The 19418-nt window shown below is 27.5% G+C and overlaps 1 protein-coding gene across 1 annotated transcript; it reads right to left on the bottom strand.

The window, feature by feature from the left end:
- Positions 1–200: 200 nt before the first annotated feature.
- Positions 201–18723, bottom strand: LOC123275198 (organic cation transporter protein-like). Its single transcript, XM_044743148.1, has 9 exons — positions 18194–18723; positions 15050–15382; positions 4894–5152; positions 4731–4822; positions 4213–4416; positions 2769–3021; positions 2141–2272; positions 729–1083; positions 201–639 (listed from the first exon to the last, which is right to left on the bottom strand). The coding sequence occupies exons 1-9, from the start codon at positions 18317–18319 to the stop codon at positions 351–353; spliced, it is 2043 nt and encodes a 680-aa protein (XP_044599083.1). The 5' UTR covers positions 18320–18723; the 3' UTR covers positions 201–350.
- Between the last annotated feature and the right edge of the window lie 695 nt (positions 18724–19418).

Below are 19418 nucleotides of genomic sequence, written 5' to 3'. Positions count from 1 at the left end.
TACTTGAATATAAATAAAAAAAAAAAAACAAATGATTAAAGTTTACCCTAGCAACGAATTTGTTCTTTTTTTTTTATTAAATTACTTTATAATTAAAATTAAAAATAATAAAATAATGATAATAATAATAATAAAATGAAAAAAACGAAAATTTAGAAAGGAAGTACATTATAATGAATGGAAAAAATAAATACAATGCGTGCCTATACAGATATTATAATACAAACTTATTATAACAATTTAACACACAATCACCAGCATCATTTAATTGTTAATTATTATTATCGTTATTTATATTTATATTTATATTAATTAATATCAATATTATAAATTAATATCAACCACGAAAATTATCGCGACACTTCAACAACTATTTCAGCACGTTCTTCTTCGTCTTCTTCATCATCTTCTTCGTAACTATTTCTAAATTCATTAATTGTTTTATCGGTAGCATTTAAGTGCTCGAGTTCGTCTTTACTCGCGTCGATAGTCACTACTGTTTTTTCACCGGCTTCTTGTTGGTTTTGCTGTCCGGCTTCGGAAGTTATCTTAGTGGACCTTCTGCGGCTCCCCGGCCGGCCATTGACTAAATATCTTAACGACAAAGACGGCCGTCTTCTTTTTTTAGAAGTTGAACTTCTGCAATAGTAAAATAAAATTAATATATTATAAATTGAATTTATTTTTATTATTGTTGTTATTATTTAGAATAATTTAAAATAAATTACTTTGGTAAGGTCGGGCAGGACCACAGTTTAAAATCAGCTCCAAAACGTTCGCCTTCCTCGATTGTCTGTGGCAAATGAATATTGAGAGTTTCCGGTAAAAAAACAGACGTAAGTGCACCGGCGACACTCAGTGATCCCATTATTATAAGTGGTAAGACTCGGGAGTATACTGCTAAATGTACTATGTATGGAAATGTTAATAATCCTATTCCAGCGATAAATGAAGCTATTCCCATGGCTTGAGAACGCAGTACTGTGGGGAGTAATTCACCGACAAACACGTAAAATACTGCGAATGACGCTGCGATACCGAATTTTCCGATCATCGCTAGTGAAACTGTCACCCATACTGCATCTATAATTAGAATAATTATTATTTATATTAATAATTTATTATTTAAATTATTAAAAGTTTTTTATTCATGTTAGACATTTTTCTTCATTTTTTAGCAATTACAATAAGTAAATTTTGGTTTATTAAATAATGACTTTTGTTAAATTGCACTGTACTTTGTTAATTATTGACATTTTTCAAGATATAAACTTATTTTGGTGTTACACTCATTAAGAGCTTTCATTTGAGTACACGGCATTTTTTATATATTTTATATATATGGTATTTGTGGAATATATAAATATATAAAATATATGAAAAATTGATGTGGGTACTCAAATGAAAGGTCTTGATGAGTGTACTGTTAGGGTGAGCTTATATTTTTAAAAATGTCATTAGTTGAAAAGATAGCAAGGTCAGTTCTTAATTATTGACATTTTTTAAGATATAAGCTCATCTCGATGCTACACTCATTGAGACCTTTCATTTGAGTACCTACATGGCATTTTTTATATATTTTATATATATGGTATTTGTGGAATATATAAATATATAAAATATATGAAAAATTGATGTGGGTACTCAAATGAAAGGTCTTGATGAGTGTACTGTTAGGGTGAGGTTATATTTTTAAAAATATTATAAGTTGAAAAGATAGCAGTCAGTCCTTAATTATTGACATTTTTTAAGATATAAGCTCATCCCGATGTTACACTCATCGAGACCTTTCATTTGAGTACCCACACGGCATTTTTTATATGTTTTATATATATGGTATTTGTGGAATATATAAATATATAAAATATATGAAAAATTGATGTGGGTACTCAAATCAAAGGTCTCGATAAGTGCAACATCGGGATGAGCTTATATCTTTAAAAATGTCAATAGTTAACAAGATACAAGGTCATTTCTTAATTATATATCTAGAGTTAGAGAATTTTCTAATTTTCAACTTCAAATCAAGACCATTGCAATGACACTAAATTTTACTAAAAAACCGATTTTATCATATAAATTTCCTGGCCACAAAATTTTTATTATTCTTTTAATAATACAGATAATAATATTAATTTACCTTCTGGTACAAACATACAGGACACGCATGCAACTCCACCAAGAAGCATTGTAAGACACAGAACCCATCGTCTTCCGAGTCTATCCATAGCATACCAAGTAATAAAATAAGAAGGTATTTCAACAATACCACCTGTTGAAAAAAAAAAATAAACAATTCAGTCTAAATCATATCACCCATTCATATTTGATTGATTTCTTTTTTTATTTTTTATAAAATAAATAAAAAAAAAAAAAAATAATAAAGTCTTAAACCGGATGTAAGGGGAACAAAATATGTTTGCTAACTATTGCGTGACATGATTGAGTCACTTTGTGTATAAACACGTCGGGAATAAGTGTATAACTAAATACATTACAATCTAATCATAATAGTTGCAGATATTTATGATCTTGATACATATATATATTTAGATTTTTACTACGCTAAGTTGATAAAAATCCAGTTACGCTATCTGAGTGGGCTTTATTGTTGCGGTCGAGATAGAGAGTTAAGTAATAAAGATATAAACTATATTCCTCAATAAGTATAACCTGATAAAGAGATAATTAATATAATCTCGAACCGAGTCTAGTTGAGTCTGGTATAGGCGTTACTGCATAGATTATAATTATTCATAAGATCTCACCGATAAAGAATGCGAGGTAGTCAGAGACTCCGAGATTTGTCGTGTTGTACGAGAGGCCATTATAAACAACGGCATTAGCAACCCAATCGAATGCCAGTATAAAAAATTTTTTTCGTATATTTGGGTTTTTTATTATGTCCATCGGAGTTGCTGACGGGGGTGGTGGCCGGTCTTCAATGTTCTGCATTTCCAGAGTTAGTTCATTTGAATTTCTCCCGTTGCACGCTAGTCCGCGTTTTTTTAAAGTTTCCATCTGAAGTATACAAAATTCATTAAAAACAATTACATTTAAAGCGCAATAGTTGCTCAATATTGCATTACAGTTTTATTAAAACTTAATATGTACATTGTTGCGCGTTAATTAATTACTCTGATTTTTATCTTGTATTTAAATAATTGATTGAGTAATACTCAATGATTAATCATTTACAATTCACAAATAATTAATACTAGCAACTTTGCAGTCACTATGTGACTGTTGGGACTTGTGAACTAAAATAAATAAAATTTTGCTTTATTAAATAATGATTTTTGTTAAATTGCACTGTACTGTCTTAAATATTGAAGTTTTTAAAGATATAAGCTCATTCCGATGTTACACTCATCAAGAGCTTTCATTAGAGTACACACATGCATTTTGATATATTTTTCATATATACATATATATAATATATATAAATATATAAAAAAATTGATGTGGGTACTCTAATGAAAGGTCTCAATGAGTGTAACGTTAGGATGAGCTTATATCTTTAAGAATGCCAATAGTTCTCTAGATACAAGGTCGTTTCTTAATTATGTTAAATTGCACTGTACTTTCTTAAATATTGACATTTATAAAGATATAAGCTCATCCCGATGTTACACTCATCAAGAGCTTTCATTTGAGTACCTACATGCATTTTTGATATATATTTCATATATACATATATATAATATATATAAATATATGAAAAATAGATGTGGGTACTCAAATGAAAGGTCTTGATGAGTATAACATCGGGATGAGCTTATATCTTTAAGAATGCCAATAGTTCTCTAGATACAAGGTCGTTTCTTAATTAATGTTAAATTGCACTGTACTTTCTTAAATATTGAAATTTATAAAGATATAAGCTCATCCCGATGTTACAATCATCAAGAGCTTTCATTTGAATACCCACATGCATTTTTATATATTTTTCATATATTAATATATATAATATATATATAAATATATGAAAAATTGATGTGGGTACTCAAATGAAAGGTCTTGATGAGTGTAACACCGGGATGAGCTTATATCTTTAAAAATGTCAATAGTTCTCCAGATACAAGGTTTATTTCTAATTACTATCTTGACTATCTTAGAAACAAAATTTTTCTTAGTCTCTTAATAATATAAATTAAATTTTCTATTTCTTTACACAGTTTTATAATAATACATATTTTTTATTAAAATTACCTCTATTTTGCGTAAAAAATTAGTTGGAACAGTTTTTTTATTTATTCGCGCCATTTGTTGGACGATTACTTCAGCTTCGTCTATCCTATTTTTACTGAGAAGCCATCTAGGAGACTCTGGAATTATCCACCAATAGCTGAATAGTAAAATAAAAGGTACTGACGTTGCTAGAGACAGCGCGAACCAATTTCTTAAAAGATATCCCTGAAAAAAAATTAATTTATTCTAAATAATTTACATCAATTAGTGTTTGAGGAAGTTTATTTAAAAAAGCGGCAAGATCAATAAAAATTAAGTGAAGTGGATTTAAAAATTTATGAATATAAATTTGTTTTTAAGTTTGTTTGATAATCTTTAGAAAAAAACAATTTAATGTCTAAGCTAATACACTGAAAATGTTTCATTATGCAAAAGTTGTTTAATTAAAATTAATTCTTCGAGAGAATATTTAAATGTTTGAAAAATAAATTTGAATAATTGTTAATGAGTTAATTTGAATGAATAATTGTTAGTCTTACCAGCAACGCGAGAAGACACATGGCGGTGGCGAAAAACATACAAATAACCATTCCCGCAAAAGTTCTGTACCTTGGACCCATTAGTTCCAACACTGAAATAGAACCAAACAATAACTTAACAATTAAAAAGGATTATTGATGCGCGGTTAGTTGCAAATCTCACCAAGAATGAACGGTATTTGATATATGGCAGGAAAAAATAGACCGTTGACAGTCCTAAGTGCTGTGTACACAACGTAATTAGGACTAAAACTCGTTGCTATTGAAAATATTACTTCTAGAAAGAGTATCGCGAAGAAAGCTGTTCTTCTGCCCCATTTGTCAGCGATCCATCCGAACACTACGTTGCCAAACAGACTTCCGACGTAGAAAAATGTCGTGGATGTAGATGGTAGCCAACTGTTGTCACATACCAGATCTAGCTACGTGGATGCAAAATGCCATTAAGACCAAAAAATTCATTATTAAAATTAAGCTAATTTAATTGTGATTAGTTTTTTTTTCTTTTTTATTGCTAGACAAATTTTTAGGTAGATTTCATAGAAATCAATCTTTTGCATTGGTCCTCATGTCGGAATTTTATATTTAATATTTTATATTTAATATCATTTCATATTTAATATCTCTTAAATAGTCGAGTAAAGCTCAAAAATAACGTTAGTTAAAAAATTTATATATATATGTAATATAACGCGGGATGTTGCCGCGATTGTGTCTACAATTCTTGACGGATCTAGATGAAATTTGTTACACATATTCTTTGGATAATAACCTTGAATGAGTTCGAAGATGAGCGAAATCCTTCAATAAATTTAGAAATGGCAGCTCTTTAAAATTATCAAAATAGTGAAAATCACGTTTTCGGTGACTTCATTGATGTATAACTTTTGATTGAAAAGAGATGGCAAATTTTTGATAAATTCATGTGAAAGATCATGAAATTACCTTCAATTTGACGTATATAACATTGCATGCATGCATACAAATATAAATAATGCTGTGAAGCGGGAAAGACTAGGAGTTGCGGTAATTATTACGTGAAGCGTTCCACATTCACGTAACAGGATATTGGTAGGAAAGGATTGAGAAAGGAATGTGGAGAGGATCATCTTAATGTGAGTTTATAGAATATGCGAGAAAAAATTATTAGATAGCTCGGACTGGGATTCGAACCCAGAACCTTCCGAAGACATATCGGCTACTCTACCATTTGAGCTATCCGGTCTATACTAAATTTCCTTTTGCTTATTCTATATACATTAAGCCACACCGTCCATCTTACGGTAAGCATAACATATAAGAATAACATTGACATTTTGACCATTTTTAGTTATTTTATCAGTTAAGAGTTCTATTGAACCATTTTCAGGCAATGTGTAGTACAACTGACGTATGAATGTTATTCTGTCGAGAATTCTCAACAGATCCTTATGAAATTTAGTATATAGATTTCCAGGACAATTAGCTTGCATGAGCCCTAAAATCAGCGAAATACTTCGATTAGTTCAGAAATAGTAGCTCTTCAAAATGATCAAAATAGTAAAAATTACGTTTTTGACGACTTCATTTATGTATAGCTTTTAATTGCAAAAAGATAGCTGATTTTTGATAAATTCATGTGAAAGCTTATAAAATTCCTTCTAATTTTACGTATACAACGTTAACTTTTTGACAATTATTAGTTATTTTATCGAAGTTAAAAGTTCAATTGAACCATTTTCAGGCAATGTGTAGTACAACCTATACTTATGTATATATGTTAAAATTAATTCCATGTCAAACGAAAGTTATTGAGACAAGATGATGATTCATTCTATGAAATCTACTTTCCATTCCGGGTGTAGCTGAATGGCGTCTTTTTTTTATTATGAAATTAAATTGAAGAAATTTTTTTTATAAAGTACTCGATGTATTTTTTATAAATTATTTGTGCAAAAAAAAATTTATTTCATAATTGTGATTTTTTTTTATTTTATAAAAAATTAAAAAAAAAAATTAAAATGACAGGAATAATTTTTTTTTCCGTAGAAAATTTAACTTTATAATATTATTGTTGCACAAAAAAAATTTTGATAAATTATTGCAGAAAAATTTGGTAATTATTTACAAATGTGAAAAATTAACATTTTAAAATTTTTTTTTTATTCTGCTTTTTTACGGCTTTTATTGTATTTTATCTATTGATTATAGATTAATTTCAAAGTTTTCTATTTATGTTATTTTATTTTTAATTTTCTTTCTCGATAAAAATAATGAAAATTTTTATTTTAGTCACAATTAATTAAAACATTTATAAAATTCAAGAAAATTATCGTATGGCAGAATTTTGTTTTTTACTTAGAAATTTTGAGTAAATATCAATGCTAAAAATATTTATCATTTTTTATTTTTATTCTTATTCATTGAATATTAAAAAAAAAATTAATTTGATTAAAAAAAAAAATATTTTAATCAAGAAAATAATTTTTAAGAGTTTAATTATTTTAAGTTAAATAGAATTCTCAAAAAATAAATAATTTTTGTTGGTTTAAAAAATGCATTTATGATAGAAAATTGTCGTGAAAGAAAAAAATAAAGATTTTGATAGTTTTTTTTGCCTTCAAAAGTTCGAAAAAATTTTGGCTCATGTTTTTAGATAAAATTTCTATTTTATCTTTTTTTGATATACTTTTTTTTTTTTACTAGTATATAAAAAAACGAACAATTAAAAAAAAGAACACAATTTTCTGAAAAATTAAAAAACTTTCTTGAAAATTTTTTTAATTTATTAAAAGTGTGATAATCAACTTTTTTTTTAATTGTTCATTTTTTATGTATTTTTCAAAAAAAAAAAATCAATAAAATCAAATAGAAATTTCGTTAAAAAAAAATAAAAATTTTAATGACGTAGATAAATATATTAAAAGTCATAAAAGTTTCAAAAAATAAATAAAAGAATAAAAATTCATAATTAATATTAATTTTTTTTGCACGATATATTGATTATCTTTTATTCTATGCATATTTTAAAATTAAATAAATAAATAATTTAATTAAAACTTTTATCGATACAAATTTTAAATAAACTAATTATCCAGGCATGTATCCAAACGCTTTTTATGAATTATTTATGAAGTTTTTTTTATTTCATTTTTTAGACAAGCCGCGTTCGATACTATTAGCATATTAATAGACGAGAAAGCAATTTCTCGTGATATTGAAAAAAGTAAAATATTTTTTCTCGATGCAGCGCTCTAAAAATTGATTAAAGTTTTAATTGAAGAAATTAAAGAAATTAACTGGAAAGTTAATTCGATGAAAAGTTTTTACAGAAAAGCCAATGATTGATAAGAGCGTAAAGTAGTTATGACAGGAACCGAAGCTGATTGATGAAGCTAACACATAACAGTGTTACGGTATGTAATCGGTGAATATATGTAAGTACATAGATATGCATCCACAGAGTGATTGAGGAGTGGAAAAGGAAGAAGAGAGAAAAACATTTTAATCAATCATTCTCGACATTGACACAAATAAATGTATTAACTAATCGTAATATAAATAAGATTCGTCCAAGTGTCATCCCTGCAGATAGAGACAGTCTATAAATCTAAATATTTAAAGCGGGATTATTTATATTGGAATTAAATAGCGCGAGCGGGATTAATTTTATCAGCAAATTTTATACCGGGATGGAAAAAATATATGTGTATAAAAAACTAACGGTGAGAGTTTATTGCTACTGGTACAATTAGTTGAAGTTTGTCCGGACGATAACAGTGTGTGTAGGCTCCCACAGCAAGAGATGTCCATCACCGTCAGTTGACAGGAGGAGCGTGTCCCTCTATGTACTTATTCGGTACGGTATACGGTATCTACACTATCTCGTAGCCCTCTTTGAGTAAACCCGCATTTAACCCTTCTTTCGTGTCTGTATGGGTAGGCACTACTCCACTCTTTTACCACTTCAAACTTCAGCCTTATGCTCTTATCATTATAACACTTTACTACTGCCCAATACTTTTATTACTCTCATTATATTTATTATAATATATTTCTTCTTCTAGTTTATGTCTTTTTTTATTGTATATTCTTCTTTATCTTCATCGTAAATTTTTTTTTTCATTAACATACCAATTTAATATTTTTATTACAAATTTTCTCACCTTAATTACAAAAGAAGAAACCTTTGAAAATTAAACAAGAATATTAATTATTAAATTATTACAATGATAAAAAAATTAAATTTATTCATTAATTTTGAAGTTTTTTTCAGTCAAGACAATTTTTTTATTTTAAGAATTTTTTTCGATTCAAAACAAAAAAATTCTTCTAAGCAATTTTTTTAGTTTAAAAATTGTTTTTTTTGACTATATTTAAAAAAAAAATTAATTTGAATAAAAAAAAAAAAATTCTTGAAGCAAGAAAATAATTTTGAATAATCCCCAGACTAATTTTTAAATCTCGTTTATATATTTATACTAATCTAAAGCTTTAGATTTCCGAGACTTAGAAGGAGGGAAAAAGGAAGATATGTTAGGAATTTAATGAATTTGTAATTGTCATTTAAATATTGAAAGTGTCGAAAATTAATACGAATCTAAAGTTCTAATATTTAACTACTAAACGAATACATACTAATAGCGTGTATTTTTTTTCGATCTCCCTTACTCTATCTATCTTTCTCACTAACTCACTCCCACCTCTTGTTCCATGGCTGTGTGCTTCATGCTACGTTCGCCCTTTCTCACTCACACTCAATCGGTCTCGATCGCTCTCTCCCTCTTCTTCGATGTTTCCCGAAAAAAACATCAATAGTCAAAACATCGATGTATAAGTATCGCTCATCCTTAAAAAGAGTTATAGTTTCAAGCCGTCGTGTCATTCATAGTAGCTGAGTGGTTTAATGCGTTATTCCGTTCACGCAAATCAGGTGGCAGGTCGCGGGTTCGATCCCCAGTGGTTGCCAAAAGGATTTTCCCGTCCACTCTCGCTTATTATCAGCGAGTGAACGGCAGGTATCCTTGGGAACCCGCGTGTGATTGTTCAGCCACACACTTGTTTGGTATGTTTTTCAGTGCTATTAATGAATATATCACAAATATCAAACTCATATTTTTGCCTGATCCGGGAATCGAACCCCGCGCTCGCCACTCGAGTGGCACGAATGGAAAAACGCATTGAACCACTCGGCCAACATCGAGGGTAGGCAGGGTCCCAGGTTATATTCAACTTATTCAACATGCACTGATAGAAGGATTTATTTATATTAAATAATATTTGTTAGTAGTTAACAAATCATTTATTAGAGACGACTTTTTAGTATTAAACAAATATTTCCTTGTATTTAAAATGATTTGTTTGTATTTAATAAATCTGATATTCATTTATTAAATGTTAATAAATCTTTTTAAATACTAAGAAATATTTGTTAAGGACTAACAAATGGCTTTTAATAAATGATTTGTTAAATATTAACAAATCTTTTTAACTTAAAACAAATTCTTCTATCAGTGTGTGATTAACGAAAATGTTTTAAAATAATTTTTAACTACTTGTAAAAAAAGAATTAAACAAATATTTTTGCACGCCTCATAGCGCGAAGCGCGTGAGGTTGTGCTTTATACTCGACTCGTCAAGGTCAAGCAATTTTGTGATCTTTAAATGTCTCTATCACAACCATATTACACTTATACAATAATATAAGTAGATGTACACGGAGAAAACACTTAAATTAAACCATCTTTTACTTTCTAAAATCATTTCATGTAGCTATTTTGAAAAAAAAAAACGTTTTGAAAAAAATTTTACGTGGACGTCCGGATGTCACCCCATTTTGGATGTACCAATGATTACTCCCGAACAAATTGATATTTCAAGACCGGACTTTTTTTATTAGTTTACGAATGCGATGAACTGGGTCCGTATTTCATATCAGTAGCCTAGTTTATGTATTTTTTTTTTTAATTGAATTTTTATTAAAATTTATTACGATATAACCGTACAAAGACAAACGAATTTTTCTTATTTGTCACGTGAAAACTATGGCGCCACTTGATAAAGCTAGATTTTTTTAGACTGCGTGCGCATATAACAAGAAAAAAGGGCGCTGATATTTAAAAAAAAAATACTCTGTAAGAAATTACTTAATTATAATTTTCTTTTTTTTTTATCAGTTACACAATTTATTTTTTCTTAAAAAATGAATGAGCGTTATGAGGCGTGCACTTTTGGATTTTCCAAACTTTTTAAAAATTGTACTTAAAGTTTTTCAAGTTTTTTTTTAAATGAAAACTTTCTTTTATTTTTTTGTAATAACTTTTTTAATAAAAACAAAATCCTAAAAATTTGTAGATGTCGGCTAACTTAATTTTTATTAATAATTGTACTTTCAGCAAACACGCTAAATGCAAAGAAGAGTGAGGGAGATATTTGAGAGAGAGAAAGAATAAACATAAACTCAAATTTCATGTAATTACTCTAACCTATTCGTCATTTGCGTTTCACATACTATCTAAAATTTATTTATATTTTATTATTTAATTTCTCGAAGTATTCTACATTTTCTTTGATGTATATTTTCAATAATAAATAAATAAATAATAATTTAAAAATTTTAATTCTAGTTTCTTCTCTTATTTCCTCGGAAATTTTATTATACCAAACTAAACCCCTGTATGTGATAGTTTTTATTATTATTATTATTATTATTATTATTATTATTATTATTATTATTATTCTGGATTTAAAAATAAAAATTCTTCAAACCAATTTTTTATTTTAATAATCATTTTTTTGACTATATTTAAAAAAAAAAAAGCAATTTGAATCAAAAGAAAAATTCTTGAACCAAGAAAATAATTTTGAAGAGTTTATTATTATTATTATTATTTATTTAATTTATATGCCAAGGCATTAAGCCTAATAGCAAGTACAAAATATAATTATCTTGTTTAATTGTCTTGAATCAAGTAAAATTTACTCAAATAAAAAAAAATTTCTTAATTTAAGAAATTTTATACTCAAATCAAGAAAATGAGTTCTTCAAAATTATTTACTCGATTCAAGAAAATTTTTTTTTCCGTATATAAATTACGCTTCTTTATATTTATAAAAAAATCTTCGAGTATAAAAATTTTTAATCTCATTAATTTTAATTTAATAACTAAAAAAAAAGTTTAATTAACAATAAAATATCTAAATAAAATAATCCGTTGCGATAATCGCGGATGTACGAAGAGCATCATTTTATAATTTCCAACTAAATTTTAAATAAATTAACTAGATAATACCCTGCTCTAAACTAAACCCAATCTTAAGTAGCCATGTTAAATTTGTACAATCACTGCACCAATTACTGTACTTAGTAGCCTGTAATCATTGAGTTTCCACTGTAGATTTATTTATTTTTACATTCATATCCCACTAAATAAAATTTTAAATCCCTTGTTCTTTACTCCCTCGGGTAAGTATTCTTCATTATCCTTCTTACTTAATCCTTATCTTACTAATTATTCCCCAGTGCATTAAATTAATTAACATGAAAGAGAAAGAGGGTGTTTTTTTTAAAAGTCGTTTGAAGAAACGGAAGTAACAAAGCGGAAGGACGTTGGATGTTGAAACTTGGTGGATGTGCGTCAATGCAGCGATACGAGTACCAAGTAAGTACTGTAGTAACTTTACTTTGTATGTATATATGTATGTATGTATAAATAATCTAGGTGTATTACTATTATAAAGTGGTGTAGTACTCTCTGGTGGCTTGGGTGAGTGTTTGATGTGTGTCATATCACATGACCGGATATGCGGGGGTAGGTAAATTGGTCGGCAATTGCTGACGCCACTAGAGCCTGAAAATCCTATCGGCCAGTCACTCCGTATCAACTATTTATCTACATACCTGGATCACTCTTTTCAAGGTGAATGCACTCTTATATTATCATTATCATTATAATGCACAGAACAAATGGTTCACTTGAACCAAGAAAATATTTTTCTTGCTAATTATTTTCTTGGGCGAAAAAAAAATTTTTTTTTGACACAAGAAATTTCACTTATCCCTACAAAATTAATTCTCTTGCTTCAAGAAATACGTATCTTGATCCAAGACAATTTATTTGAATCAAGAAAATTTTCTTGTTTTGAGAAAATTTTTCTCTTGCTCGAAAAAATTAAGTTCTTGACAGAAGTAAATTTTCTTGTCTTGAGAAAATTTTTCTCTTGCTCCAAAAAATTAAATATCTCGATAATAAATTTTCATTAATATTTTTATTGACAAACATGTCAAATGGGAAGATCAAATAATACTGAACCATTTTCTTTCATTCAATATGTATAATTGCGTGCTAAAAAAATCTAAAATGGGTATCAATTATTCAAGAGAAAAATTTTCTCAAGGTGAGAAAATTTTTTTCTCAGCTGAAGTAGGTGGCGCTGCTTCCCTAAAGTATCTAAAAATCTTGATCCAATATAAAAATTTATTGTATTAAGTATTTATGATAATTTGAATTAAGAAAAATTACTTCCACCAAGAATAGAATTTCAAGAAAAATTTTTACTCCGGTCTTCCTTCGGGCTCCCGAAAATTTACTTGAGCCAAGAATTTTATTCTCCAGTCAAGAAATCTTTTTTTCTGTGTAGCCTTGTCAATATAAGAGCTTTTGTGCTAAACACTTTCAAAAGTAACTCCTGAATTTTATTTTTTTTAAAAATAACAGACTTCTTTAGAAATCTTTCTATTGTAGCCGGTCTCATGTCGTAATTTTAAGAAAATTTTGTCTAATAGATAAATCGATTAACTTCATTTTAAACTTCATTTAATTACCTTCAATTTAAGCTATTATTCGTCTAGTTTTGATTTTTTTTAATTAATTCCGGGATTTTGAAAAAATTTCTTAATGAACGTATTTCGGCTCTTTTTCTTTAAATAATTTTTAAAGCGTAAAAGATTGCTTAAATCTATTAAATTTCACACAATTATTTTCAATTTAAGTTTTGATACTTTTTTCAATTTATTTCGTAGTTAGAAAAATTAAAAAAAAAAACCAAGAATAAATTAATTTTTAGCTCTACATCGTCAAATAACTTTCATTTATTACAAATCCTATTTTTTAAGTAGATTTTTTTGAATGTTTATTTTAATTATTTAGTTATTTGCAAAAATATAATAAAAAATAAATTTTAGGACATTAATGCCTCTTTTTTTTAATTAAAAAATATTTTATTTTAAAATTCCGGTCTCTGTTTGAATGACTTGTAACGTAATAAAGCCATTAATTACCTCTTGCACTTAGAATAAAAGATTAGCATTTTAATTGATTGTTGACTTGCAGTTACGGGATATTTATTATTTACTACAAATTGTATGAATATTCTAATTAACTCGCTCACCATTCACTGTTTTGTCGGCAATAAATTATTTCATACGAGTGTTAGACAAGTCAACAATTATCTACTTTTTTTATTCTTCTGTTTGATGATTAATTGATTTTAAAGATTGTAAATTATTAATATTCAAATAAGTGACTCTTATTTTCTGCTATTTTTATTTTTTAAATGTTTAATGACTTAAAAAAAATTATTCTATTTATTTTCTAAATATTGGAGGATTAAATGCAGACTTTACTTTACGATAAACTCGGAATAATTTATCATAAAAATTTTATGAACATCTTAAAATATTTCACGTAAAAAATCTAATCATACTTTTTATTAATGTTAACTAATAAAAAATTTTAATTAGCTTGTTTTTATTAAAAATTTTTTTTAAATTGAAGGATAAACTTTTAAAAGGGTAAATTAATTATTTTTGAGTATAAAAAATCTTTTTTTAATTATAAAAAAAAATAAAATAAAGATTTATGGGATTACTTTTGATTATATAAATAATTTTTGCGGCAATTTATTTTATAATTAAGATGTATAGCGCACAGAATATCTTTGTAAATTTCTTAAGAATAAATGATAAAGTCTGACAATGAGAAGAAGTTTTAAATAGACAGGCCAGTGAAAGGCCAAGGCGATGACGATGAGTTACAATAAAATGTCATATCACGTGAAATTACAGTCGCGTGTTAGAGTTATACGGGACAAATTAGAAGCAACCTAATCAACTGTTATTACCACTTGCAATGTCTACAAAAGCCTGTGTGAAATAATCCTCCCGAGAAATTATGCAAATAAAAATTACTGACAAGTGTCAGCTCCTGAGCTCAAGACCACCTACTCATAGATCTATCTCTCCATCTCAATACAAATTAGTCTCAGCTTTCGTTAATTTACAATGATCTAATGTAATTTCTCTTTGATGGGGGTATATAAAATAAAGAAAAAGAGTTTACCTCTGTGACGAGAGTGCTGTCGTAGTCTCGCTTATCGTAACTCCACCCGTAGATGCACTTGGTGACGGGCCAGTCCCTTTTGCTGACGGGGGTGGGAAATTGCGCGGTCGAAATCCCGTCGTTCGCCAAATAGTTTACTTGGTGCAGCCATTCTTCTATTATCGAGGTGTAATTTACGTCGTACATAAAACACCTTGAGTACTGACGCTTGCCGTCTGATCTTACAGTGTAGGGTAACGATAACGCCTTACGTTCGTCTAGTGTCATGTAACTTGTTACATTTTCTAGCTCTGGTATCCTGCACCAATGATCTGGTGTTGCACTTACAAATACCTTAAATTTTTTATAATTTATTCTAATTATTATTATTATCCATATACTGCAGGGTAATTATACACTGATAAAAGGATTTATTAACTATTAATAATTTAATTTATTTAAAGCCAATTATTTAATTTATTAAATTTTAATAAATATTTTTTTCTCACCTCCGGGCGGAAAACGTCAATTTTCCTCCCGCTGCGCTAAACGAAAATACCGCTTTCCGCCTCCGTCGAGGAGAAAAATAGTATACACACCACGGGCAGTAAATAAGAAAGCCTCAGATCACATGTTTATTGACCTCGGCTTCGCCTCGGACAACAATTACATGTGATCTGAGACATTTCTTATTTTACTGCCCTAGGTGTGTAATATACTATTAACATTCAATAAATATTTATTTAGGAGGAAAGTACATTTATTAATAGTTAATAAATATTTTTTTGCTCGACGGGCAGAAAGCGTCAACTTTCGGCCCGCTGCGCTAAGCGAAGTTGCCGCTTTCCGCCTTCGTCGGACAAAAAAATAGTATACACTCCACGGGAAGTAAATAAGAAAGCCTCAGATCACATGTTTGTTGACCTCGGCTTCGCCTCGGACAACAATTACATGTGATCTGAGACATTTCTTACTTTACTTCCCTAGGTGTGTAATATACTATTTGCTCGACGGGCAGAAAGCGTCAACTTTCGGCCCGCTGCGCTAAGCGAAGTTGCCGCTTCCTGCCTTCGTCGAGCAAAAAAATAGTATACACTCCACGGGAAGTAAATAAGAAAGCCTCAGATCACATGTTTGTTGACCTCGGCTTCGCCTCGGCCAACAATTACATGTGATCTGAGACATTTCTTATTTTACTTCCCTAGGTGTGTAATATACTATTGTTGAGTGAATTTGTTTCGCTTGCAATATCATATGATATGAAGATTGCTTATAAACAAAAATCATTTTTATAAATTATTTGCATTAATTATATTACATTATAATAACGTTTATTGTAAAATACCAAATTCTATCACAGCTCATAATTATCTTTTATATTTTTAAATATTAAAAACGTTTATTTATTTAGTGAATTTAATTATTATCACGTATTCTAGCTGTAGGGTTATAAAAAGTGTCAAAAGAAAATTGCTATTTTTGCTTTTTATTTTAAATAAATATTTGTTAACAGTTAACAAATATTCATGAACCATTAATAAATATTTATTAACAGTTAATAAACTGTACTTAATAATCACTTATTAACTGTTAATAAATATTTGTTAACTGTTAACAAATATTTATTAACATTTAATAAATCGTATTTAATAAATAATTTATTAAATCCTATGATGTTAAAAAATCATTTATTAACAGTTAATAAAGTTTATTAAATATAAACAAATCCTTCTATCAGTGTATCATGTATGACAATTAATTTTTGATTCATGACAAACATATTTGGAATGCACTGCCAGCTAAAACTGTGGCTGTAGATAATTTTATTAAATTTAAAAAATCACTTTTTTCAAAATTATAATTAATAATTATAATTTGCAATTACCATTTTGATCTCATTTAAAATATTATTAAATTTCAAAGAACCAAATCAGGATATAGTAGACCTAATATAATAAATAATAATAATAGACTAAATAATAAATAATATAATAATAGTAGACCTTATAATAAATTTATGTTTTTCTTTTTATTTATTCCAATTTACAAAGTTTCGTCAGCATAATTCTAACTATCAGATAACTTATGTGTAAAATATACTAAAATTAATTAAAATAATTACAATGAACTTATTAAAACATTGTAAAAATTCAAACAAAAAATACCTTAAAATATTTCCAGAAAATACAAACAATAGTTATGGTCAAAAAATATTTTTAAAAATTGACAATTAACGTTGTAAATTGGAATAAATAAAAAGAGAAACATAAATTTATTTGGTCTACTATATCCTGATTTGGTTCTTTTAAATTTAATATTATTTTCTATTAATTTAACAATGTTGAATTATGACTAAATTATTTCTTTATTATTAAATCATCTATCTGTATTTCATTAAAATTTTATATTAAATTTATTTGTAAACCTTTAATTAATTAATTAATTTGTTTCTGAGTTATATTATCTTAATATCTTAAAAAATTTTCATCTAGTGTTACTAGAACCAAAAATGCGCTTATAAAAAAAATTGTACTTGTATTTTTAAATTTTTTGCTCCAAAAATTGAACTTTTAAAAATAAACATTGAAAACTTTCAAAAATTCGATCAATTATTTAATAAATTTTCTTTTGTTTTTAATTTTGAAATTTTAGCACCCTAAGAGTCTATTTTATAAAAATTAAAAATTTTTATAACTAAAATTAAAGAGATTCAATTTTTAAAGCAAAAAATTATAAAAGAAAAATAAATTTTCTTTTTTTTTTTCATTAAATTTAAACATTACTAACATTCATTTTTTTTTGACGCAATGATATAAAATTTTTTATACTATTTTTTTTTTATAATTTTTATTTTTAATTCATCCAATAAATTTGAAAAGTTTTAGAATTAATGAAAAAAATTTTTTTTTTTAAATTTTAAGTAAACAAAAATTTGTATAAAAATAAATAAATCGATAGTAAACAAAGCTTACCCATAATAAAAATAATTAGCATACCGGTTCGATAAAACACCGATAGCGTATAATAATTACATCTATTAAAAGGAAAACGACGAGCTAACAGTCAACAGTTATTATAAATTCGTCAATAACCCAACATAAAATTTTTTAATAATTTAGTGCTTAATTAAAATTGATTGAAAAGATAAAAAATAAAATAAATTACCTGAGAGAAGGCCAAGAAAGCCGCAGGTAGCGTAGCCGGTATGCATAAGAGATAGTACATAATATTTTGATATCGGCCCTTCTCACCGACATGCACCAAGACCTCATCAAAGTCTATGGAGCTCATTGTTCCAGGGCGAGAGGTAAGTGTGCTCTCGTCACATTTAACGACAGGTCGCTTATTGAATCTTGTCTCATCCTCCTACCAACTTGTCACTAACTTTTCACTTCTTTCTTTCATTTATTAACCAACTTATTCTTCAAATTCTAAATCCTATGTTGTCACTTTTAAAAATAATTAAATGCAGCAAAGTTTATCAAGCCTCGGAAGACCGTCACAGCTTATATTAGTGCTTGAATCCCTATCAGTACTTAAATTGGATCCTACACTGCTAATATAAGGTGAAGGTGTTTAATCAATCTTTAAACTATTATTTAATACTTTAAGAAACAGCATGTTGTAATTTTACTCAACTTTATAATTAATTAATTAATTAATTAATTAACTAATAAATGCACTCGCGATTGACAAACATTTTTTCTTAAAATAATTTATTAAAATCTCAAAAATAATTTAATTTCTCGTCCGCTTCCACATCAACTTTATTATTAAAGCGTTCTTGACGCTCACTTTTATTATTAATTACTGTGTAAAATATTAAAAAATAGTTAAATGCACTTTAATTGTTAATTGTCAATAAAATAACTTCTCACATATTTAAAATTTGAAATTTTATCACGTGTCAACCATTGTTGTCGGTCGTTTTTAAATTATTCGTTGTTTTTATCATTTTTTAAGTTTTAATTTATTTTTATTTTTTTTTTCTATTAAATATTAAAAATAATTTTATAAATAATCAGAGTTTGGGCGAAGTGGAGCTGCTACGGTCCGGGCTCATCGGATGGGAGTGAAGGCTCTGTAACATAACGCGCGAGAATCTCAAGTTAACTGAGAAGAGCGCTTTTAGAGAGTTGCTTTGGAGCTAAATAGTACCGAGTACAGAGCACAGAGATATGACGTGATGCGACTTGCACTATCGGCAACTAAACACTTACTGTAAGACTTTCGTTAATTTTAATTGTATTATTGCTTTTAGATTTGGTTATTTGTACTCGCTACTATTTACATTCTTATATTGTCTTATCAGGTATTACTACAAATATTATTCATATTTACTCCTACTAGATTTATATTAATTTTATATCTCTGCTTTTATGTATACTCA

Source organism: Cotesia glomerata, linkage group LG1 (assembly GCF_020080835.1).
Source record: "Cotesia glomerata isolate CgM1 linkage group LG1, MPM_Cglom_v2.3, whole genome shotgun sequence".
Taxonomy (NCBI): Eukaryota; Metazoa; Arthropoda; class Insecta; order Hymenoptera; family Braconidae; genus Cotesia; species Cotesia glomerata.
This window is presented reverse-complemented; position numbering and strand designations above follow the sequence as displayed.

Coding starts and splice junctions, on each gene's coding strand:
- LOC123275198 (XM_044743148.1), bottom strand. CDS start 18,319: ATGAGCTCCATAGACTTTGATGAGGTCTTGGTGCATGTCGGTGAGAAG. Junction 3,022..4,212: donor ATTTTTTACGCAAAATAGAG/GTAATTTTAATA, acceptor TGTATACTTCAG/ATGGAAACTTTAAAAAAACG. Junction 2,273..2,768: donor CTACCTCGCATTCTTTATCG/GTGAGATCTTAT, acceptor TTTTTTCAACAG/GTGGTATTGTTGAAATACCT.